Source organism: Poecile atricapillus, chromosome 21 (genome assembly GCF_030490865.1).
Source record: "Poecile atricapillus isolate bPoeAtr1 chromosome 21, bPoeAtr1.hap1, whole genome shotgun sequence".
NCBI lineage: Eukaryota > Metazoa > Chordata > Aves > Passeriformes > Paridae > Poecile > Poecile atricapillus.
The window spans coordinates 10,595,759-10,619,249 of NC_081269.1; the positions used below are offsets into that span (position 1 = coordinate 10,595,759).

Here is a 23,491-nt window from a genome sequence, read left to right on the forward strand (position 1 = left end):
CATGCAGCAGATACATGTTTCTTCAGCTTCCTGAAATCTGGAAATCTCTGAAGAATCAAACAAGCTGGTGACATATTTTCCCTGGTTTTGTGAGTCAGATTGTGCCGGTTTCCTCCAAAAGCTGCTGTGTTTGGGTTGTGAGTGGAGGGGAGAGACCCCTTGTACTACAGATAGGTGTCCATCACACATATTGTCTTGAGAGGAGAGAGATCAAGAATGCTAGGAAACCAAGTATTATCGTGGTGAAGAGCTGACCAAATCCCAGATGTTCTTCATTCCTGCAACCTCTCAAAGACCAGTGCTTGCCCACACCCACATCCGGGAGCAAAGAAAGCAGCGAGAGCTCTGGTTTGGCTGTGCTGTGAAATTTTATTATCCTGCCACGCTCCCTGCCGGCCTATGCTGAGATGGCCCAAGCTGGGAAAAGCCTTGCACATCATGCTGGGAGAGCTGCAGGAGCATTACAGGCTGGGCTTTATCTTCACAAGGAATAATGTATTTGCAGAAAGGATGTAAAGTGATTTTTGACACTTTGGAGACCCAGGAATCAGCCATGCATGTGTGCCACACTAGCTGGGTTTTCCCAGCCTCTCCTCTTTTGGAGTTTGCATGTTAAATGTGTCATGTCCCACCTTCTGGAGCTTGTCAGTGCCATGGTGCCATGGCTGGTTTCCCACAGGACGACCCTCACTGCCTGAATGTCATCGAGTTTGATCGCTTGCTGCGGGAATCCCAGCAAGAGGTGCTGCGGCTCCAGAGGCAGATTGCGCTCAAGAATTTCAAGGAGTGTCTGCGTTCCTCCAAAATGAGCTCAGGCAGCACCGTGCCCAGTGCTGCCACACGTCTGGGACCAACAAATTCCTGCCTCAGAAATGCACCTCGACTGAAGGAGGCCTTGGGAGACCCAGCACTGGGAGGGAGAGCTCGCAGAGAGGTGAGACAAGTGGGTCATCAATCGGAAAGTTTGGCTATTTAATTACCTAGTTAATTGCTGTTCTTAAGGAATTTCACTCGGAGAAGGTGAGGGCTGTGATTCACATCTGCTGCCAACAGGCGCAGTGCTGGTTTCCAAAGAGATGGATTCCAGCACCAGGTCTCAGGGTGAGGAGAGATACGGATGCTGCTGGCAGCCCACACCAGCACAGGGACACTGAGCCGTGCCAGGAGCTCAGCTGCTCATTTTCCCTAGCACACGGCTCCCGTGCTGTGTTTTTCCACCTAGGAAAGCAGGCAATGTTTCTTTATAGAATCATGGAATGGTTTGGATTGGAGGGATCTTAAAAGCACATCTCATTTCATCCCCTGCCACGGGCACGGACACTTTCCACCATCCCAGGAGCTCCCAGCCCTGTCCAGCCTGGCCTTGGGCACTGCCAGGGATCCAGGGGCAGCCCCAGCTGCTCTGGGCACCTGTGCCAGGCCCTCCTCACCCTCCCAGGCAGGAATTCCTTCCCAATATCCCATCTAACACTGCCCTCTGGCAGTGGAAACCTATTCCCGGTGTTCTGTCCCTCCATCCTTTGGTCCAAATCCCTCTCCAGTTCTCCTGGAGCCCCGTTTAGACCCTGGAGGTGGCTCTGAGGTCTCCCTGGAGCCTTCTCCTCTCCAGGTGAAGATTCCCAGCTCTCCCAGCCTGGCTCCAGCCCTCGGAGCAGCTCCGGGGCCCCCTCTGGACTCGGTCCAGCATCGGGGTCCCTCATCTGGAGGCAGCTGCAGGGAGCAAAGGGGCGGAATCCGGCCTGGCCAGGTGCGGCCGGGCCCCGCCCGGCGCGGCCGCGCTCAGAGGCGCCGGGGCCCCTCCGGCCGCAGTGGTTCAGCCCGGCAGATCCGGGGCCGCTTCAGGGCGCCGCCCCCGCCGCGGCCCCGCAGCCCACAGGTAAGGCCGGGCAGGGGCCGAGCGGGGCTGCAGCGGGCCGGGGCTGGGCCGGGGGTGCCGCGGGGCCTCGGACGGGGCAGCGCCGCCATGGAGCAGGGCCGGGCTGCGCCGGGCGGCCCCGAGGCCTCGCCGGGAGGGGCCGGGCCGGGGCCTCCGCGGGGCCGGGCCGCGGCTGCCGCTGCGCTCCCCGGGCCGCCGGGTCAGGGGTCTCCGAGCCGCGGGCTCCAGAGGATTTGGCTCCTGGGGGCTTTTTCCCCGTGTTTTCAGCGTGATAGAATCCCACATCCCCCGCTGGGAGATCGGGCTGCGCGTCTTTCCCCCGCCTTCCCTCCAGCTGCTCTCGTTGATTGCCCCTCGGCTCTTACAGCAGATGCATTGAATATTCATTCCTTGTCCATCTACTCCAATTCACTCCTGGATTTATAGACCCCTCTCCTTCAGCCTTTTTTTTTTTTCTTTTGTTTCTTTCCAGCCTCGTCCATTATTCAGTGTTCATCATCTTTGTCTCCTTTGTGTGTTTTCTCTGTCGGTTTTGTGTTGGGGAAGCAGCGTGCAGCAGCATCCCGGACGCTGTGGCATTGATTTATATGATAGCATAATGAAGTTTTCTCTCCCTTTCCCAAAAGGAATGCTTTTGTCTAAGCACTCTTTATTAAATTGTTATTAGTCTCTATAATCACTCAGTGTCACGAGGCCCTCATCACTGTTTGTCTCTGCTACATCAATACTTGCAGAGCACAGTTCCTTCTCCCTCATTTTCAGTCTTCTAATTTTTACTTAGTATTTACCCAAGAGAAAACCCTCCCCTTGCCCAGTGGTGGCTCAGTAGAGCCTGTAGCTCTCAGGCTTTCAGCAGAAGAGCTATGAATATAGATGTAGATAAAACCTACGTCTTTCAAGTCAAAAATCATGTCCCAGATATAGTGCTTAGACAGTGCCCTAATGACTGGCTATATAGGGAGCTCAGACCTCATCCCATGGATCCCCGAGCACTGAAGGGGTGCAGAATGAAATGAGGAACCCCATGTCTAAGGAGAGGTCAGCTGAAGGCTAAGGCTGAGGTGGATTTATAAAGTCCTGCTGCTTCCTCATGGTACAGGTGTCCAGCTTTCTCCATGTCAAGTGGTGCAGCTCAGAGATCAGGAGTTCCCTGTGGAGCACCGTTCTCCTGTGTGGTACTGCCAGAAGAGTCCCTTTTCCCTTAGCGTGCTTTGTAGTCTCAGGATGTCCCTGAGCTCTCTGGAATCTCTTCTGCTTTCAGGTGGAACCAGGTGTGCAACCGCTGGGACCTGTGTCTGAAGGCCATGAGAATTTTCCTCCTAAAAGCGCAGTAACAAACCAGGAGAGCATTAAACAGATACAGCAGCTGGTGAGTTATGAACCTGGTTTGGGGTAAGGAGCTGCTCTGCAAAAGTGGGAAGTTTGGGGAATTGGTAGGAAAACACAGGCCATCTGCATGCAGAGTGTTGCTGGGTGGCAGCTCCAGGTGTTGGGCTGGCAGGGGAATATGTCACTCAAATGAGAGGGAAACAAAAAAGGTTCTGTGCTGTGTTTGGTTTAGACTTTTTTCAGCTAGGGACAGATGTGGATGAGGAATGTGTCCCTTGTGTATTCCAACAATTAAGACAGTGCACAGGGAGGTTTAGCAGCTCCTGTTGATCTGACGGGTAGTGAGTAGCTGCAGATCAAGAGGATGTCTGTGCTCTGTTAGGTGTCACTGGAATTAGAATAGGAGCTAAAATCATACAGCTGGTGTTTAAAGATGAAAAGTTTATACAGCTCTGTTGTTCTGTCCCCCAGACCTTCTCCTCTCTACTGTTCTGTATAAATAGGAACAGTCCATGCATGTGGGAGCAGAACTGTTTCCAGACTGAAGGCTTAGGGAAGAGAGGAATAGTTGTTTTATTTTTTGATTTTCCTAACTTTCAGAAAAATCTTCCTTGGTTTCTACATTGTTTAAGTTTGTCACAAAGATATTTTCATAAGAAAATAAAAATAACTAATGCACTGGGTCTGAGAGGCTGGGCTTGAATTTCATATGCATTGTAAGAGTGTGCTGATCTACTTCTGCTTGTTTCGTGCAGGAAGTTGAACTCAAGAAAAAGCGCAAAAAATGTGAAAACCTTGAGCATGAAGTGAGGAAAAAGCATAAAAGATGCAAAGAGCTAGTAAGTGTTCTTGTTGTCTACTATTATGAGCATAATGGGAGAGGAGGAGCTAAGTTGTTGTGTGCCTCTTGGTTTCTCTTCAGTTCATCTTAATAAGGAATCACCAGTGTTTCTATTTATTTGAACAGTGTCTCAAATTTGGGGCTCCAGCCCTTAAGGCTGGGATTGTTTATTTAGTCTTTCAGCTACCTGTGGGTTGAATACAGCTACACAAATCACTAAATGAAATTCCGTGGCCTTTGCTAACTTGGGGAGATACTTAACTATTTTCACAGGCATTGAAGTGGTAATAACACCATCCCACTGTCATTTTCTTGTGCTTCATGCTGACTGAAATCCTGTTTAATTTCAGCGGGGTTTTGCAGCTCATAGCAGAACATCTGGATTTCTCCCTTCTGTTTCTGCTTTGTTTTGCTCAAGAGATCACAGACTGGTTTGGGTTGGAAGAGACATGAAAGGTCATCCAGGCCCAACCCCGTTGTCTGGTCCAGGGCTGGGTTCTGTTTGAGCAGTGCTGCTCACTGTTGCTTCCCAGCCCTTGAGCAGTGTTTCACCAGCATCCTGCACCATCAGGAAACAGGAGCAGTGGAGCTTCTCTGCAGGGTAATCTGGGGGAGTTACAGGGTCATGGTGTAATTCCTGCTCTTTCTGGACAGGAGATCCAGCTGCAGGAGGTGCAGAGTGAAAATGCACGACTGGCCGAAGAGAACTTGCAGCTGAATGAGAAGGCTGGGTGGGCAGGACAGGTAAAAGCAGTGTCTTTGTCAGGTTGGCAGCATTGGCTTCTGCAAAACTCTCTGAGAAGAACAGGCTGTTCTCAAGTTTCCAGCTCAGTAATGGTCATGTGCTGATCTGGGCTTCTGTTCCCAGGTTCTTCCCTGGACAAATCTAGTGCACAAGAGTTAGAAAGTCATTTGTCAGTCCCATGTGTCAATTTGCCACCATGCATAAGGCTTCCTACATATTTAATAACTGCTGTACATGGAAATGTTTGTCTTTGCTTGCATTGCTGATAGTCACCAAGCCATAGTGCACCCTGGAACCAAAAATTCCTTGTGGTAAATGGAGGAGGCAAAGATAATTTCAGCATGCTGCTGAATTTTCTGTACTGTTCTCTGTGTTTAATCCTACCATGTAGGATTAAAAATACTTAGAGATACTGTGCTTGTTTTTTTTATCTCTTTGTTCTGTAGCCTGTTCCCATCCCAGCCTCTCCCTCCTTGCAAAAGGGAGGACAGATGAATCTAGGGAGAGAAGCAGTGTGCAAATAAAGTGTTATACATTGAGGCCTGGGACAAATGCTCATTTATTTGTTTTAAGTGAAAACATGTAGGAGAGGAGGTTCCTGATTTTGGTATCACTGCCAACAGAAAGCACAGAAATAGACTGGTCTCCGTTGTTTTTACAAGGAACATCTATGACTGCTTGTGCTCACTGAAAATCCTTTCTCTTCAGGTTGAATCTGAGAATGCTGACCTGAAACTGCAGGTTGTTTTAGTGACTAAGGAACGGGATTCAGTAATTCAGACAAATCAAGGACTCCAAACCAAGCTGGAGAATCTAGAGCAGGTGCTGAAGGTCAGTAGGATCCACTTGGCTGAAAGGACTGTCCTAAACCAGCTGCTGCCTTTGAATGGCACTGGTTGTCTGTTTGCCTTTTCTGACCATTCTTTTGTCTCTGTGCTTCCAGTGGGAGTTCTGCTTCTGCAGGATCCTGGAACATGGTTTTGTAAAGTGGGCAGAGGTGCTTTGGAAAGGCTGCTTCAGAGATTTGGGTGGGAGATAAGGTGGCCATTGCTGACCTGAGGGTTTTCTGTGACAGTGTTGCTCTGCCTTGCAATGGGAATTTCTTACTTTGTGCAATGATGACATTAAATACAGGCCCTGCTTTGGCTTTGTGGCCATCAGTGGAACACAGGACAGGGTTTCAGTGGTGTTACCTTTCAGCTGTATGTGCCTTGTCCTGCAGCACATGAGAAATGTGGCTGAGCGGAGGCAGCAGCTGGAAGTGGAGCACAAGGAAGCACTGCTAGTCTTGCAGGAGAAGCAGGAGGAGGTCCAGCGGTTGCAGCAGGTATGTGGGGTGTGACAAGGGGACGTTTTCCTCTCTGAATGGACTCCTGCACCTTGTTTCCTTTGGAGGTGTGCATGAAGGAGGCAGATGTGAGTTTACAGAGTAAGAGTGTCTGAGTCCAGGTGAATTCTGGTATCTGAGCAAAGTGAAGGGCTTTGTTTATGGATGTCAGTTCTGACCTCTCCCTGCTGTATGTCCAGAGCCCAGAGATGCTCCCAAACTGTACAGTGGTTTAAATCATAAAATCATGGAATCGTTAAGGTTGGAAAAGCCCTCCAGGATGAAGCACATCTGTTTCCCCAGCACTGCAAGGCCACCACGGACCTGTGTCCCCAAGAGCCACATCTACACAGCTGTTAAACTGTCCCAGGGATGGTGACTTCACCACTGCACTGGGAAGTCTGTGCCAGGGACTGTGAAGAAATTTCCTCAGTATTCAACCTGACCCTGCCCTGGCACCACTTGATGCCATTTCCCATTGTCCTGTCCCTGTTCCCTGGGAGCAGATCCCAACACCCCTGGCTGTCCCCTCCTGGCAGGGAGTTGTGCAGAACCAGAAGAGCCCCCTGAGCCTCCTTTTCTCCAGGCTGATCCCCTTCCCCAGCTCCCTCAGCTGCTCCTCACCAGACCAGTGCTCCAGTCTACAATGGACTACCAAGGTAGTCAGACAGTAGAAGTGAACTCACATTGGCTGATTTCTGATTTACTCCTTTCCTTATTTTTCCTTAGGCGCAGGCAGAGGCAAGAAGGGAACATGAGGGAGCAGTACAGCTTCTAGAGGTAAGACAGAAAGAAACAAGAGGGATTTGTGGCTCCAGATTTGGTACCTTTTGTTTATAATATCAGTTTGGATGCCCTGGGTTTTGTTGGTTCTTGTGCAAAATGCTGTAGTGCCTTGATCAGATGCAACATGTTGCTGCAATGAAAGTAATATTTGGGTCAAAGTTGGGGGAATTATATCCTGGCCTTCTTAGTCCTTAGATAAGTTACTTCATTCAGATCATGCCTAAAATAGTCATTTAAATTACTTAATTATAATCACAGTCATAATTAGGTGTCTTAGAATTAAACTGTGAGCATCAGTGTATGGCATAATCAGGGGGTTTGAGATGCCTGTGCTATGTATTTCTTTTTTACATGTGCTTGAATTGCTTTTTGATGTGATCTTGATGAAGAATGAGTGTAGTCCATTTTCCTGTTTGAGGAGTTCTGTCCCATGATTGTCATAAGTGGAGTCTTTCTCCTTGGAGGTGTTCAGAACTGTACAGAGCTCTCAGCAGCCAGCCCTGCTCTGAGCTGAGGGCTTGGATCGGGTGATCCCAGTGCTCCAGGTGATCTCCTTCAGCCTCAGGTGTTCTGTAGTTCTGAGATAAGGCAGTGACAGGGGTAAGCAGGGTATGGAAAGGGGTGTGTGCAGAAATGCCATGGAGAGAAGCACAATCTTAGCTCCAAATTACATGAAACAAGATTTCAACTGCCTTTGGCACTGCATAGATACAAAAGGAGACATCCTCCTTCCAGGAATCCAGTTTTGTTGGGAAATGAGGGGGCCAGAGCTCAGTTTTGCTTGTTTTCAGTGACGTAAGAGCAGGATGCAGGACTGAGAAGGCTGTCAGCTGCTTAAGATCCTGTCACAGCCAGGTTCTGAGCTGTGCTTTGATTCCCAGAACTCCATGGTCTCAGACCTGGGGAAAGGTCTGGGCACAAAATGTCCATTCCATTCATTTTTGAGTGAGTGCAATGTGCTAGGAAAAGGGGGCTTGAAATTTAGCAGCCACTCTAAGCATATTGTCATTTATCTCAAAGCACACTGTGATTTGGAGGCCCTCAAAAATGCCTGGTTATCTCATTCATGCATTTGGTGTGTAAGATTTAGCCTTTGTTTGGCAAGCAGATGATTCTGGGAATGAGGTGGGAATCTCAGTATAGAACAAGGCAGACACTGTAATTTGGTGAGAAAACAATTTCATTCAAATTGAGGGTTGGGTTATCTTTGGCAGAGTGTTGTAGTGTAAATGCTGATGTGGTTTGATATCTCTTCTTGCTTTTCTTCTTGCTCCCAGAGTACTTTGGATTGCATGCAGGTACTGGTTTAATGCTGTCAAACAGGACATTTTCCCCTCTGTTCTGACTTTGACAGTTGCTTGATATTCTTGTTTTAACTATACTCTGGAAAAGATTGCAAGAGTGTTACTGCCAAGAAATAAATGTAATTAGAGGAGCTCCCACTATGAGTTTGATGGAGCAGCTGCTTTTCTCTTTAAGTGCCTTGCTTTCTTGACCAATTAGAATTAGGAGCTTACTTTTTTTGGCACTTTCAGATTTTTAGAATTGTCCAACTGTGCTCCTTCACAATTAAGTATCTTTGCAGTCCAAGAGTGAAATGTTTCCTTCAAACCCCAAAGGCAGTGGTGACACCGTTGCAAATGAGTGTCATGGAGAAGAAGACGGGTCCTGCTGGCTTTGTAATTGGGTGGAAGATGGGAAACAGAGATTGTGGATAATCCTTTTCCCAGAAGAGGTGGTAACTAATGAAGTTCCAGCCTGGGAGCTGTGCTAGCTGGCCTGTTCACAGGTGGTTTGGAAAGAAGGCTGATTTAGAAGTGCTGAGGTTTGTAGCTGATAGAAAGCTTCTTTAAAACCTTCTGATCTGGCAGAAATCTCAGGAGGAATGGGGAGATAAAATGCAGATGACACTGACTGTGCAAAGGCACGTGGAGGAGAGAGAACAGGGACTAAACATGCCCGGTGGTGGGCTCAGAATTCCCTGCTGGCACAGGAGGTGCAGGGTTGGAGGTAGGGGATTTTCAAAAAAAATGTCAGCCACAAGTTAGTCAAAAAAGCAGTAAAGTGATGGGAACTCTCAGGAAAGGACTTCATTGGGGTATGCTGACATCCTATAGAAGTTGTGCCCACAATGATGTGGTTATGGCTGTTCCTTTAATTCCTTTGGTATCTGCCCTGCTTTTAGCAAGTGCTAAAAGGGCTTGGACTGCACACCTACAGAATTCCCTTCTAGAAAGATGGGGATTCTCTGATCTCAAAAGTACATAGCAGAAGATACGGAGAAAGGGAGCAAGGGACATCTGAAAGGAGAGCATGAGCTGGAGAAGTGGAACAGACCAGCCAAGAGTGAGAGAGTCTTAGAAGATGGGGCTGAACTGGTGTTGGTTGGGTGTGTGGAATCAGTTCCTGAGCTGGTGGTTAAACTGACCCCACCAAAGCTCTGTTCCTGCTCTTGCAGCCTCTTCTGGAAGTCCAGTCCCTGTTGTGGGAGACTACACTTTCTCCCCCTTTGGGATTGGGCTTAGACACAGAAGTCTTGTCTGTGTCTGGAGTTTGAATCCTGCTAGTCCCCTGAACTTCCTGGCCATGTCCTTGGGCCTTCTCTTTCTTATCCTCCTGCCTCCCAACACTGTCCTGGAAACCTGCTGCTTCCCAGCTGTGTGCAGTCCCCTGCAAGTAGCTGCTAGAAGTACACCTTGTGTATGATGTGGCAGTAGTATTTAAGGCGTGTTTGTATGTTGTTTGGAATAACAGATTGAAAAGACACCTGACTAATTAGGTGTCTTAGAATTAAATTGTGAATTATCTGGGCTGTTGTCTTGGCTGCCAGTGTAAATGGATTTAAACTGTGGTTTATGAATTTACAGGACAAGGTACTATTATGATGCTATTAAACACAATATCCTGATGCATCTGCTGGCTCATGTCTCCAGAGAAGAGAGGAAATCCCCCTCTGGTCCTGCAGTCATTCTGTACCTGTCTGTTGTTGTAGGCCCTGTCCCAAGGTGGGATCAGGGATGGATGTTGGACTTGAGGAAGCCCTCCTTTGATCCAGTGCAACTGTTCTTACTATTGAGGGTTTCTTTTCTCTATTAAGATGTAATGTTGTGGGGGAGAAGTGTTTATGTGGAAAATCCAAACTGTAAGTAAATTCCAACACTCATAATGCCAGAGGAATCCTGTGCACCGTGACTTAGTAAACAAAGGCTTGATTCTGAGCAAGTGGATAACACAGACACATCTGGAAGTTAGTCCTGGCATCTGAATTCAGTTCAGAGATAGTTCTTGCCAAACTTGAGAGACTTCATCAAGCTTTCCTTAGCGCATGAGAGCACCTTTGGACTTGGGAAGGGAAGAAATAATAAACTGAAACGCCTAAAACAGATATGTCACAGTCAAATAAAAATGCATGACCCTGCTAAATCCTTAGGGAGCAGCTACAAAGGTTTTATATTGCTCTGAGACCAAAGAGAGAGTTTTTTCTGTGTCAGAAATGTTATTTTTAGAGCTGCTTAAAAGCTCAGACTTTCTGTCTCACGTAATATTTCAAGGCATTGTTTATTTTTTAGTTGGCTGGAGAAAAAACACTTCAAATACATTTGGTAAAATGGAAATTTTTGAAGAGTGCAGTGTGGTCATCTGTTTTGGTGCATCTTACTTACAAGAAACAGTGAGAGGAGGGGAAGGAGCAGTTGCAAACACCTGGGAATTGATCTGCCTACAAGCTGGGGGAATGTGGGGATGTGTAAAGACAGCCAGGAATCAGCCGTGTTTTGTAAGGGGAAGTTCTAGAGACAGTGAAAAGAAAATATGGGAAAATACAAATGGTTCTCTATCAGGAAGTTCTAGAGACAGTGAAAAGAAAATATGGGAAAATACAAATGGTTCTCTATCAGGAATGTGTCATTCCCGCTCCATAGTGTTTCCCAAGGCTCCTTGGCACCTCGTCTTGCTGAGGTGTAACTTTCTTCTCAGCATGCATTTGCCTGGAATAAATCATCCCTGTAGGATCAGGGAGGAAAGTGTGTGGGCTTCCCACATCAAAGGAGAGTTCTGCAACATGGGTCTGTGTGCTCTCTGCCCTTCCTAGTGCCTGGAGGAGCCAAGGTCTGGAGGGACAGTTGGTAGTCCTGCCTGGAATGGTGGGGAGATCAGGTTAAGATTCTGGGGGCTTGCTTGAGCCTCTAGAGTGATGGATAAAAATGGGAGAGCAATTCCTTTTGGAGACATGATTGTAATGGTCCAAAAGCCATAGAAAGCCTTTTGAATCTTTTTAAGGCTTATTTATCTCTGACCTACCTCATCTAATCTCGTGCAGGACTGAGAGAGAATACTGAAGTTCAAACCCAGAATTTTAGGGATAAGTCCTAATGGAGTTTGTAGTCGGCTTCCTCAGAGATGATGAGCCTCGGTTTTTCTAACACAAGTAGAAGTGTGAGGCTGCCACTTTCCAATGACTGTTCCTAGGCAGGGCATTTAAAAGTATCCTTTAGCTCCTTGGAGTCTGGGAAAAGATGCAGCAAAAGCAAATCCTGTTTGGAACCTCAGTGTTTCAACAGAGGTTTGTTCCTCATCTTGTTCTCTCTTGGCAGGCCCGGGTGAAGGATCTGGAGGACCAGTGTCGCAGTCAAACAGAGCAGTTCAGCCTCCTGTCACAGGAACTCCAGCAATTCCGCCTTCAAACAGGGAAAATCAACCTTCTCACTTCCACTCTGGTGACTTCGGAGCTGCCCCTTGCTCTGTGCAGCTCCGCCCCGCAGCCCCGCTGGGAGAAGGGTAATTGTCAGATGTGCCTGAGAGGGCTTTGAAAAATGGGTTGATACTTGTGTAAAGGGAAAGGACTAAAGGAGCTAATGCAAATGTTTAGCATAATTTTGGCATCTCTGTCCCTACTGTAAATAAGTTTGGTTCATTTTGTAAAGAGAAGTTGGCGTTTCTGTGGCCAGCGAGAGCTCAGGTGTCCAATCTGAACAAAGCACATTTGTAGAGACTTGGGCTGCTCCCTGGTATGCTTGTTGCTGATCCTGTATCCTGCTTGTGGCTGTAACTAATGGACAGCTGATTTTATTGCAGAGTCAGCTGTTCCTGGGTTGCTCCCCCACCAGAGCACAAAGAAGATTCACAATGAAGGGAGTGATGAGCTGGAGCCGTTGCAGCAGGGGCCAGACACCACCTTGGGCTCCCCAGCTGCTCCCACCAGTGCTCAGAAACAATCCAAGAAAGGAGAGTCTCAGTCCAGCTCTTCAAAATCTGAATCCATGCAGAACAGCCCAAAATCCTGCCCAACTCCAGAGGTCAGTATGAGAGTCCCGTCTGCTGCCTGTGCTTTCCAGCCAGAAGGGAATAAATTCGTTGCTGAGAGCGCCAGTAAAGTTGGATTCATTCCTCAGTAAGGTCACAGGCATTCAGCAGGAAGGTTGTATTCATTCCCTTCCAGCTGCCTGAAGAAAATGGGGTAAACAAGAGAAAAACTGTAGGAAAATACTGAAATTACCTTGGATGCCATGTCTGTAATGATCATTTGAATATAGTGCTGTGCTCCATGACAGAGACAGCTGGTTAGACAGTGTCTGGGAGCTTGGAGAAGGAGTGGGATTTACAGGTGTTGGGGAGGACAGAAGCAGTTAAAGACCCCAACATCCAACAGAGCTCCTTTGTTCAAATTGACATTTGTGTTACACACAGGCACAGCTACCATTTAGAGGTAGCAAGAAATCAACACACTGAATTATGAATGTGTGGGGTGGAAGAGGTCTCCAGAGCCTCTCATCCAATCTCCTGCTCCAGTGGGACTGTCACCAGCTCTAGATCAGTGTGGCTATGGCTTTGCTGAGCTCAGGCTACAGGTTCTTCAAGAAGGGAGATCCCCCAACTCTGGGAACTGTTCCCAAGGCTGTATCACCCACCTGTGCAAGGAGTTTTTGCTGATGTCTGACTGGAAGCCCTGAAGGTCCACCTTGGAGGTGTTGTGTCTTATTACTACTTCCTCACCTAAAAAGTCATTCTTAGAGATGGTCCTTAGCCCAGGAGCCAGACTGACACCAGGCAGGAGTTTAAAGGATGTGTTCACTGTGTACAGACACTATGAGTGTTCCTTTACTCAGACCCTTATCTTTAACATTTTTAGGTGGACACTGCGAGTGAAATGGAAGAACTGGATGTTGACAGCATCTCCCTCATGCCAGAGCCAGGCAACCAAGGCCCTGCAAAGCTCCAGGTGTTCTTGGCTCGATACAGGTACTGAGTGGCCATTGCTTGTGCTCTGTGAAGTTACACAGGTTTTCTACAGTTCCCTACTTCACAATGTTCTCTAGGATTCACCACTCTTACAAGTGGATAATAATAGGTTAGACCTTTTATTTTATTTCTCCATGGGATTTTCACACTGGGAGATCTGGGGGTGTCTAGCCTGAAGAAGAGAAAGCTCTGGGGAGACCTTAGAGCTCCTTCCAGGCCATAAAGAGCTCCAGGAGAGCTGGAGAAGAACTTGGGACAAAGGCCTGGAGTGACAGGAGAAGAGAATGGCTTCCCACTGCCAGAGGGCAGGGATAGATGGGATCTTGGGCAGGAATTGTTCCTGGCAGGGTGGGCAGGCCCTGGCACAGGTGCCCAGAGCAGCTGGGGCTGCCCCTGGATCCCTGGCAGTGCCCAAGGCCAGGCTGGACATTGGGGCTGGAAGCAACCCGATGGTGGAAGGTGTCTCTGCCCATGGCAGGGGGGTGGAATGAGAAGAGCTTTAGGGTCCCTTCCAGCTAAAACCATTCTATGATTGAATGATTTGAGACCTGTTACTTCCTGTGCAATCTAGGCTTAGCTCAACAAAAGCACATTAAGCTCAGTTGATGTTCAGTGAACAGCACTGTGCAAAACTTTGAATATCATTCTCTGTTGAAAATTAGTTCAACCTAACATATTCATTCAATTGTCTATTTTTTTCAGAATAGTGTAAGAAGTTTTCTCCAATAAATCTTATCCCAACAATTAAGAAAATTTCAGTTTAGAATTCCTGAAATTTTTGGTCACAATGTTTCTGGCTGTAATCTTTAAAAGGGAAATAAAGCACTGAATAAACCCACATTTTTTTGATAACTCTTGCTATTCACTGAGCCATCATGGTCAAGCCCAAATCATTACAGTTCAATGTATTAGCTATCCATCAGCTTTTCCACTGGGAATTGGGAGGAAGAGAATGGGGATGATTCCATGCTTGTGAGGAGCACATCAAATGTGGTCGATGTCTTCATGTCAGTCTTGGGCCCATAAGGTCTCAGTCAGATTACAGAGAGTTAAACATTGCTTTGGCATGATTAAATCCCTTTTAAGGGGTAAAGGGCAAGAATTGGCAGTAGGTGTTTGTAAAGATAAAGGTTTTTCATGAGGCATTTTCCTGTGAAATGAGACCCTCTGATTGAGGATCCCTGGGTAGGCAGGTTAGAACTGCCTGGAGTCCAAGCTATATCACCAATGTATTTCTAATTTTCTTGCTGGTGAAGTTTTTGGAATGCTGTTTAAAATGTGGGGTTAGAGTGGGAGGAGACACCACAACCTCTCTATGCAGCCTCTTCCGGTGCTTGCTCGACCTCAAGGAAGTTTTTCCTCAGGTTCAGGTGGAATTTCCTGTTTGCTTGTTCTCACTGCCCCTTGTCCTATTGCTGGGCACCAGTGGAAAACATCTGGCCCCCTCCTCTTGACACCAACCCTAAATATACCTGTGCATTGATAAAATCCCTTTCTGCAGGCTAAATAGGCCCAGCTCCCTCAGCCTGTCCTCAGAGAGATGCTCCAGTTCCCTCAGCATCTTTATATCCCTTTTCCTTTGGATGTCACAAGACATCTGTTCTGCTCCTCAGAAATTATCTGTTATTAAATAATTTCATATGTAAACTACAGTCTTCACCTTTGTCTGTGGAATTTGCTGCTTGCCAAAGTGGATGCATTCCCAGTGAATTGAAGGCTTATCAGCATCACAGCTATAATGTGTGGCTGGGAAGGTTCCTATGCAAATTAAGTCTTCCAATTGTAATTATTTCAGCTACAATCCTTTTGATGGACCGAATGAAAATCCAGAGGCAGAGCTTCCGCTGACTGCTGGAGAATATATTTACATCTATGGAGACATGGATGAAGATGGCTTCTTTGAAGGTGTGTTTTAGTAAAATGAAATGTGAATGAACTGCTATGGAGAGTTGATCTCTCTCCAGAAAACGAGAGAGAAATTTAGCAAACCTTGAAACCTCAAGATGAAGCATTTCTGCCCATAGTTAGTGTGTTAGAAGGACAAGAAGATCCTGTTGGAAATGGCTTTATTTATGTTATGAATAAATGAAGTCTAAGCTATGAAATCCTGGTCTAGTGATTTCAGTGGAAATTTTGCCACTACTTTCAGCAAGTTTCAGGTTTCATCCCCAATGGTTTCAACCCCCATATGGTTCCTTCATCACTATGGAGAGGAACATGTTCAGACCCTTCTGCAGATGGGCTGTTTTCCTCTTTGCAGTAACTGTTGTGAGCCAGGAACTGCAGCAGGTGATGGGCTCCATCGCTTCATGCTCTTTTGGCAGAGAGGGGATACAGTAATCAACTCAAACTGCAGTTGGGACCCTCGCTGGTGTCACACAGTGTCTCTGTTTTGGCCTTTTTGCAAACATGATCTTGGTTGATTAAGAAAGAGGTGGATGGAATTGAAACCAAGATTTGTGGTCTGTAAATTTGTGCTGAGGTTTCTTTGTGAAGCCACTTGCTTAAGGGGTGATGGTTCCTGATTCCCTGGAGTGCTTTGCAAAAGCTGAGACAAATGCATGTCTGTTGCACTGCTTGCTCTGTGACTGCTCTGCCTCATTTTTCTTTCTTTCTTTCTATTCCCAAGCTTATAATTTATATATTTGTTTATTGTTTAAAGAGGTTATTCTTTATTGACCTTCTCTGCTTTCCCTGCTTTCAGTTGATTTGCTGTAGGTAGAGTTTGGAAGGGGGAAGGCAGTGCAGTCCCTCTGTGCTGCTCATCCATGGTTTGATGGATCTGCACAGACCAAGTGCTGTGTATCTATTGTCCCCACAAGTCTTTTTGGGACACCTTTAGTATAGGAGTTAAGAAAGGAGGGAGCTAAATGGAAGGCCAGAGCTAAATACAAAGCTGGGAAGATGGACTTTCTTGAGGAAGTACTGCAAACCCCAAATCTATATGGCTGGGAGAAGACATAAAATCATCCATCTGCATAGTTCGGGAAGGCTAAAAAAGTAGTGAAAGAGCTATGATGAGAACCAATGGGATAATGAAGAAGGAGAAAGCCTTTAGATAATGACACACCCAGCTTCTTACTTAGCTGGCTCTGAAATGTGTGGAGCAGTGAGTTTCCTCACTGTGTCCATTGGGACCTAACAAGGGAAGCCCTAGGAAATCAGGAAACATTTCCAGGAATAACCTCCCTGAGGTTTTTTCCACTCCTGACTGCAGAGCAGTTCTACCCAACATAGATATTGTCCCATAGTCCTCACAGCTGAGTTGGAAGGCTCAATGGCAGGAGCAGTGGTAACAGGTGTCCTGTTTTTTGTTTAGGGGAGCTGATGGATGGCCGGCGAGGGCTGGTCCCCTCCAATTTTGTTGAGCGAGTTTCAGATGATGACCTCATGACGATTCTGCCTCCGGAGCTGAATGATCTCACCCATAGCTCATACCAGGAGAAAAGTTTGGTCAGTGCAAGCACCAGCAGTGGAGATAAGAGTGAGTTCTCCATTGAAGAGAGTAGTATTAGTCTGTTGGCCAGCAGAGCAGAAGGAGACCAGGAGGAGCCTGTTAGTCACACAGCAGTGCCTTACCCAAGAAAACTGACTCTTATCAAGCAGCTTGCCAGAAGCATAGTTGTAGGCTGGGAACCACCTCTTTTGCCAGCTGGCTGCCCAGACATACAAAGCTACAACATCTATGTGGATGAAGAGCTACGTCAGAACGTGAAGAGTGGCCTTCAGACCAAAGCAGTGATAGAAAAGCTGGATTTACACAGCAGGGCTTACCGTGTGTCCGTGCAGACGGTGACGGCGCACGGCAGCTCTGATAGACTGCGCTGCACTTTCTTTGTGGGGCAGGATTTTGGCAAGGCACCAACGATGCTGAAAGTCAGAAGTGTCACAGCCACGTCAGCAGAGGTGACGTGGCTTCCCTGCAACAGCAACTACAGCCATGGGGTGTATCTCAACGGGCAGGAGTGTGATGTGACCAAGCCGGGCGTGTACTGGTACACCTTCCGCAACCTGCAGCCCAGCACCCAGTACGTGGCCAAGCTGGAGGCCCGGCCCATGAAAACTCCTTGGGAAGAGGTGCCCGAGGGACAGGAGCAGGACTCAGCTGTGATACACTTCACTACCCCTCTAGCAGGTACCGCAGGCCTCTGCACATGGAGAGGCTGTGCTCAGCTGGCCCTTTGCTGGGAAGCCATGGGGCAAAGGGAAGCGAGATTGATTAGGTCCCCAAAGCCTGAGGTGCTGCACTGTTTTGTTTAAATGTTTTTCTTCCTTTATTTTAAAATTCGATTATCCCTTTTGCTTTCGTTTGCTCTGGGAGGACATGCTCTCTGCTGATTGGAGCAGCTGGTTGGGCAGGGAAGAGATGGTTTGCCATGATCTTGCTCCAAGGGTTGCTGCATCTTGGCCTCAGCTATTTTTGCAAAGTTATGTTTTCTGTGCATTAAAGCTTTCACAGAACAAGAGCATCTTATTTTCTCTGGTTCTGTCTGTTGTTTCCCAGGACTGGCCTGGCTGTTGTAGTTCAGTTCTGCAGGGGCAGGTCTGGTTGGGAGTTTGCTCTTTGATTCTAACCAGTGTTCAGCTTTATGCTGTAGCCAGGTAAGCAAGAGGAAATTGTGTTTGGTCTCTCACAGGCACACCTGATGCTCCTTTGGATGTCCAGGTAGAAGCTGGTCCCTCTCCAGGTATCCTGGTTATCAGCTGGTTACCTGTCACCATTGATGCTGAGGGATCTTCCAACGGGGTCCGGGTCACTGGATATGCCGTGTATGCGGATGGACAGAAGGTACTGACTGTGCAGGGGGGCTGGGGCTGCTGTAGGGGTAGCACAAGGTGTCAAGACTTTAAGACATGGAAAGCTGGATCCAGGAAGGTGTCCTGAGGAGGCAGTGACAGTCCTTGGCCTGGAAAAGAGTGAGCAGAGAAGGGACATTGCTTGGGGTCTGTGATGCACACCACAAAAAACATCTGTCCAGATTTTGGAGGTGCTTCTGGAGCAGGACCCTCCAGCTCTGGGGCCCCCAACATCAGAGGGATGTGGAGTTGCTGGAGTGAGTCCAGAAGAAGCCATGGAGATGCTTCAAGGGCTGTATCCCCTCTGCTCAAGATCCAGGTTGGCAGAGCTGGGGGTGTTCACCTGGAGAGGAGAAGGCTCCAGGGAGACCTTAGAGCTCCTTCCAGAGCCTAAAGGGGCTTTGGGAGAGCTGGAGAGGGATTTTGGGCAATGGATGGAGGGACAGGACACAGGGAATGGCCTACCACTGCCACAGGGCAGGGTTAGATGGGATATTGGGAAGAAATTGTTCCCTGTGAGGGTAATGAGGCCCTGGGACAGATTGTCCAGAGGAGCTTTGGCTGCCCCAGCACTGGAAGTGTCCAAGGCCAGGTTGGGCAGGGCTTGGAGCAACCTGGGGTGCTCCACATGGAAAGTGCCCCTGCCCATGGCAGGGCCTGGATTGAGGTGGTTTTTAAGATCCCTTCCAACCCAACCATTCAATGGTTTTAACATCCCAGGGTTCAGTGCTGTTACTGATACAGAACATCCAAGGACATTCTGTATGAATGGTGTCCTCTGGTCTTGTACACACATGATGTTTGAAGGAGCACAGTGCAGACCAGAATGATGCTGTGTTGGATAATTGCTCTTTTGTTGTGGAAATGCTTTTTCATCTTCACAGGTCAGAAAAAGGAGGCATCTGGGAAAGTAGTCAAAAGAGCTGCCTAAAAAAAGGGAAAAGCTCTTCAAAGCTTAGGAAACAAGGAGGGTTAAAATCTGGAGTAGGAGTGAATATATTCATTTTTTGCAGACTGTTCAGTTTCTCAAATTTCTCTTGAACTGTTCATTCTTCCCAGATACTGTGCAGAAGGGTGGGAATTCTGCACAGCTGCTCTCCAGAGCTTTGGGTTTTGTCTTGCCTTTGGGTGTTGGGAATTGTTCTTCTCAGAAGGGCTGAGCTGTGCACAATAAACAATTCCTTCCTGTTCTTTTGCTTACAGGTGATAGAAGTTACTTCTCCAACAGCTGGGAGTGTCCTGGTGGACTTGTCCCAGCTTCAGATGTTCCAGGTGTGCCGTGAGGTTTCTGTGAGGACAATGTCTCAGTATGGGGAGTCCGTGGATTCGGTTCCAGCCCAGATTTCCTCCGTCCTGCTGGAATCCTCCCACTGCACTTCCCCTGTGTGCACCACTGTCCCCTCCAGACTGCCCCGGGGGGGCCCCAGGGCCTCACTGCCTGCCTGCAGCCCACAGCACACAGCCACACTCCGACAGAAAATTCCTGCTGAGAGCTCAGATGCCAAATTGACTGACCCATCCTCCAGCCCTGCTGGCTCAGCACGGCCCCTGACAGAGAAAGCCTCTTCCCCACCACACCTCCCCTCCCCTAGTGCTTCCTTGGTGCAGGCTCCAGGTACTTCCCCACAGAGGCTGGACACTGTGGGAGACAAGAAATGCCTCAGTGTGCCTCCCCAGCAAGCTGGCACAGTGTTCCCAGGGCAGGGCACGGAGCCTGGCCCTCCCCAGGAACCGGGATTGCAACAGCTGGTTGAAGGGACAGAGTTGCAGGTAAGTGCTTACATCTCCTGCCCAGTGCCAGTTGTGCAGGGAAGGGCAGTGAATCCTTTCTGGGGAGTGGGACAAGATGCCCCTGAGCCCCCTTCTGTGACACAGTGTTGCCTCTGGGCCATCATCCAGCAGTGGCAAACTGTCAGGGAATCTTGGCTGCTGTTGGGTACCTGGAAGGTACAGTTTGATTCTGTTTGCTAGCAGATGAGGAACAGAGTGAGGAAAGGAAGAATTTGCAGAGTTAGAAGGTTAAAAAGATGTTCCCATGTTAGTCTGGCATTTCTGTGCTCTGACTTGAAGGGACCTTCTCCAGTCTGGTGGGTTTGCACAAGACAGTGGTAGAACACCTCAGTGGATAGCAGAGCAAGGCAGCAGTGGCTGCAGAACTGGCAAACTGTTCTGACACTGGTTGTTTGGAGTTTCCAGTGGGTGAGTAAAATTCCAGGTGGAATTCCCAGTAGGGTGAGTGAGTCCTTTCAGAGTTCTTTAAGGACAGTGGTGAGGATGTCTGAGAGCCATATAATGATAGTGAATGATTTCTCTGTGAACATGGAGAAGCGGGCTCTCCTGATGTGGGATGTATTACATAAGGGAAAAGGATCTATTTCCCATTCTGACTTTTGACATCAGAACTCATTGGAGTGTTTCAAACTGTTAAATTCAGCACAACTTTATTAATCATGGCAGTGTGTCCTTGTGAAGGCTCAGAGATAGGCTGAGACTTCTGAGAATTGCTGAAGCAACAGCAGCATGGTGGGTGCAAGCCCAAAGACCAGCTCAATACCCAGAAGAACTGAGATGTTGAGTCCAAGATCAGTGATCAGCTCCTGGTCATTTGCAGCTCACAGTGCATTGGGTCAACTGCTGGATTTATTTACCCACGTGGGACCTGAGGACAGGGAGGGGTTTGTTCCAGGGCTGGCCAACATTCCCAGCTGTAAATTGCCTGCCAAAACATTCATAACCCTACAGCAAAGAACACATCAGAGGGTCAAAGAATTTGGGGTCATAGGACTCATTCTTGGTGCATAAGTAGTCTGAGACACCTCCCCTTGATTTCAGTGTTGGTTTGTTTCCCAGATGGAGCAGTCAAGAACCAAACTACCAGAGCTGGGAAGCCTGACCGACAGTGGGGTGAAGCTGCAAACAGAAACCTGCCACGTGTGCTCTGTGGAGGAGGCACCCAAAGGTCCCAGTGCTGACACGGAGAGAGAGGCAGAGAAGCACCTGAACCCAGAGCCTGCGTCCTCCCCCAGCCAGGCTGGGGCCACACAGGACACCTTTCAAGATGGAAACATGAGTGGGAGCAGCTGCCAGGACTTCCTGAGGTTGTCTTCTGGCAAGGAGGTGATGAAAGAAATGTCCAGAGTGAAAAGAGAGGTTTGTTTAACCTTGGTTGAATGTGTGTGCCCGTGGACAGATGTGAACTGTGCTTGACCTCCTGAGTTTTCCAGCCTTAGGCAGTGTTGTTCTGCAGGCTGTCAAGTGAGACTGATGTCTGTGTGTGTCCACACGACCCACTCCCTTGGGTGCTGCCCACTTCCTTTCCTACCACACCTGAGCTGTGTGTGTGCTCAGAGAAAGGAAAAATGCTCCTTTGTTGCTGAAATAGAGTCTGGGACAACTGAGAAAATGTGTTTTGCTTTTCAGCAGCAAGAAGAAAAACTGTCGGAAATGGGCCGCCGACAGTTGACACTTTTCACTGAGCACAACCGGAGTTCTGACCTTTCAGATATTTTGGAAGAGGAGGAAGAAGAAGAGCTGTCTTCAGATGCTCTGGAAGAGAAGAAATGGGACCAGAGAGAGCCATGTTCCCAGGAGAATGGGGAAAAGGTAACTTGTCCTGAGTGCTGCTTGCGGGGAGCGCCGGTGCAGCCATCCCATGCCATCAACCCACAGGAGGAGGGGCTGGGCTGAGCCTTTCCTGAGGTCCTGCTGCTCTGCTTTTACTCCCAGTGTTGGCTCAAGGTAGTAAAAACACAAGTTCTTTGGGAGAGGGAGAGGTATTGGTTTGTAATGAATGGAGTCAGGGTTTAATTGGTTGGAAAAAGCACACAATGTGATGTGTAATGTCTAAAAAACAGGGGTTTTAATGTTTAATGTTTTTAATGTTTAAAATCCAGAGTTAAAATCAATGGTATTGGTTGAGTTCTTAACACAGATAGTAAACAGGAAACAGTCAATGCACTCGGGCACAGGGTGGGATTGTTGGGGTGTCCTGTGCAGGGCCAGGAGCTGGCCTCAGTCCCTGCAGTCCCTCCCAGCTCAGGATATTCCCTGATTCTGTGATTATTTGGCTTAGGCCTTGATGCTTTCTGTAGCCAGGGATGGCATGTAGGAGCAGAGTTGTGGCTTTGCAGCTCAAATGCTGTAAGGGATGAAATCCTGCCTGAGCTGAGCTGTTAGTGACCAGCTTAATTCATGCTCAGAGAGGTAAATCTGGTCTGAATGCATCTGTGGGAATGTGATTCCAACTGCCTGGCCTGCAACTGGTGTGTAAGCATACAGATTACATCAGTTGGGATGAATGTCCATGAGGGAAAGCACTGAGGATGAGAGACTGGGAAATTGAAAAGCTCTGCAGGAGATGTGATACGCCTGGATGGCAAGAAAGCACCCTTTCTTTTATTTTTCATGTGCCTGAAGAACATCTGTAGTTGATGGTGCCCTGTGTGGCTGCTGCTCTGCAGGGATGGGGCTGGTGAGCACTAAATGGTAGGAGTGCAGTGACTGGAGTAAATTTCCTTTTCTTCTGGAGGGGCTTCTGCTTCCCAGGTGAGAGATTGGATCTGCAGTGCAGCACATCAGGAGCCCCAGGAGAGCCTTGTGGATGGAGGGGCTGGGGCTGCCTCTGAGGCTTTTGGAAGGGTTGCCAGTTGTTGGGATTGGACAGGGAAAAAAAATGGAAGAAAAACAAGTCTCCTGGAAAGAGAAAGAAGGAAATAAGAACAACCAAGAACACTATTCTTTGTCTTTTTTTTTTTTTTTTTTTTCCCCCTAGGTGTTTTATTTGCCTTATGTTTTTATTTGGTTGGGGTTTTTTCTGAAAAACACCACCAAACCCTGCTCATGTCCTGTTGAGCTGAACAAACTGGTGGTTCTTGACTGGATAAAGTGATTGTTTTCTGTGCTGGCAGTGACAGAGTGAGGGTGACAAGATGCTGAATTGGGAGAGGACATGAGGGGCAGGAAGCTTTAGGGCACAGAGCTCCCATTACTGCCTTATGGATTGAAGGGGATGTGACTGGAATAGGGCTGTTTTTTAGGATTCTGCATATTTAACTAAATTTTCTGTTACCTCAAGACTCCTCAGCCAACTCTTGCAGGATCCAGAGGATGAGAACTGGGAGGGGTACTGCTTTTAAAATGTTTATCCTCAAATAAGTTGTTTAATTGCTGAAACAATTTATTATATTAAAACTCAAAAGCAGAAGCCACAAATTTGCAAACAGCTAAAAGAAGTCTTACTGAACTTATTTTATGGTTGTATTTATGAATTCTCCATATTGCTAAATGGTGCTAACAAGGCAGGAGCCTTGAGCATGTATTCTGTAAGGAGAGTTTGAGATAATTGAGGCAGTTTTGGTCTAGAGGAGTTGAGTGGGAGATTTTGTAACTGCCTATAACTATTTGCATGGTGGTTAAAGGGATGAGTGACAGAGTCTTCTTGTTTCTGGGAGATGATACATTAAAACAGGCAAAAATCATGAGCTGTTGTTTGGGATGTTCATGTTAGAGATGAGTTCAAACCTCTTTCCTAGGAAGGCAGTGCAGCCTTGGGAC

The 23,491-nt window shown here is 47.8% G+C and overlaps 1 protein-coding gene across 5 annotated transcripts in view; it reads left to right on the forward strand.

The window, feature by feature from the left end:
• Nucleotides 1–1,769: 1,769 nt before the first annotated feature.
• The window catches only part of TSPOAP1 (TSPO associated protein 1), a 36,133-nt gene continuing 14,411 nt past the window's right edge, over nt 1,770–23,491 (forward strand). For 3 of the 5 annotated variants that reach the window (XM_058854047.1, XM_058854048.1, XM_058854050.1), the window contains exons 1-12: nt 5,503–5,622; nt 6,014–6,118; nt 6,848–6,898; nt 11,497–11,680; nt 11,978–12,198; nt 13,032–13,141; nt 14,937–15,046; nt 16,461–17,276; nt 17,779–17,930; nt 19,142–19,708; nt 20,789–21,088; nt 21,359–21,541. In XM_058854047.1, coding sequence (XP_058710030.1) covers nt 6,017–6,118; nt 6,848–6,898; nt 11,497–11,680; nt 11,978–12,198; nt 13,032–13,141; nt 14,937–15,046; nt 16,461–17,276; nt 17,779–17,930; nt 19,142–19,708; nt 20,789–21,088; nt 21,359–21,541 — 2,796 coding nt within the window. In that variant the 5' untranslated portion in view covers nt 5,503–5,622; nt 6,014–6,016. Of the gene's footprint in view, nt 1,877–3,137; nt 3,246–3,960; nt 4,045–4,700; nt 4,791–5,499; nt 5,623–6,013; nt 6,119–6,847; nt 6,899–11,496; nt 11,681–11,977; nt 12,199–13,031; nt 13,142–14,936; nt 15,047–16,460; nt 17,277–17,778; nt 17,931–19,141; nt 19,709–20,788; nt 21,089–21,358; nt 21,542–23,491 lie in introns of those variants that run through there. The other 2 variants (XM_058854049.1, XM_058854051.1) reach the window with 2 other exon arrangements.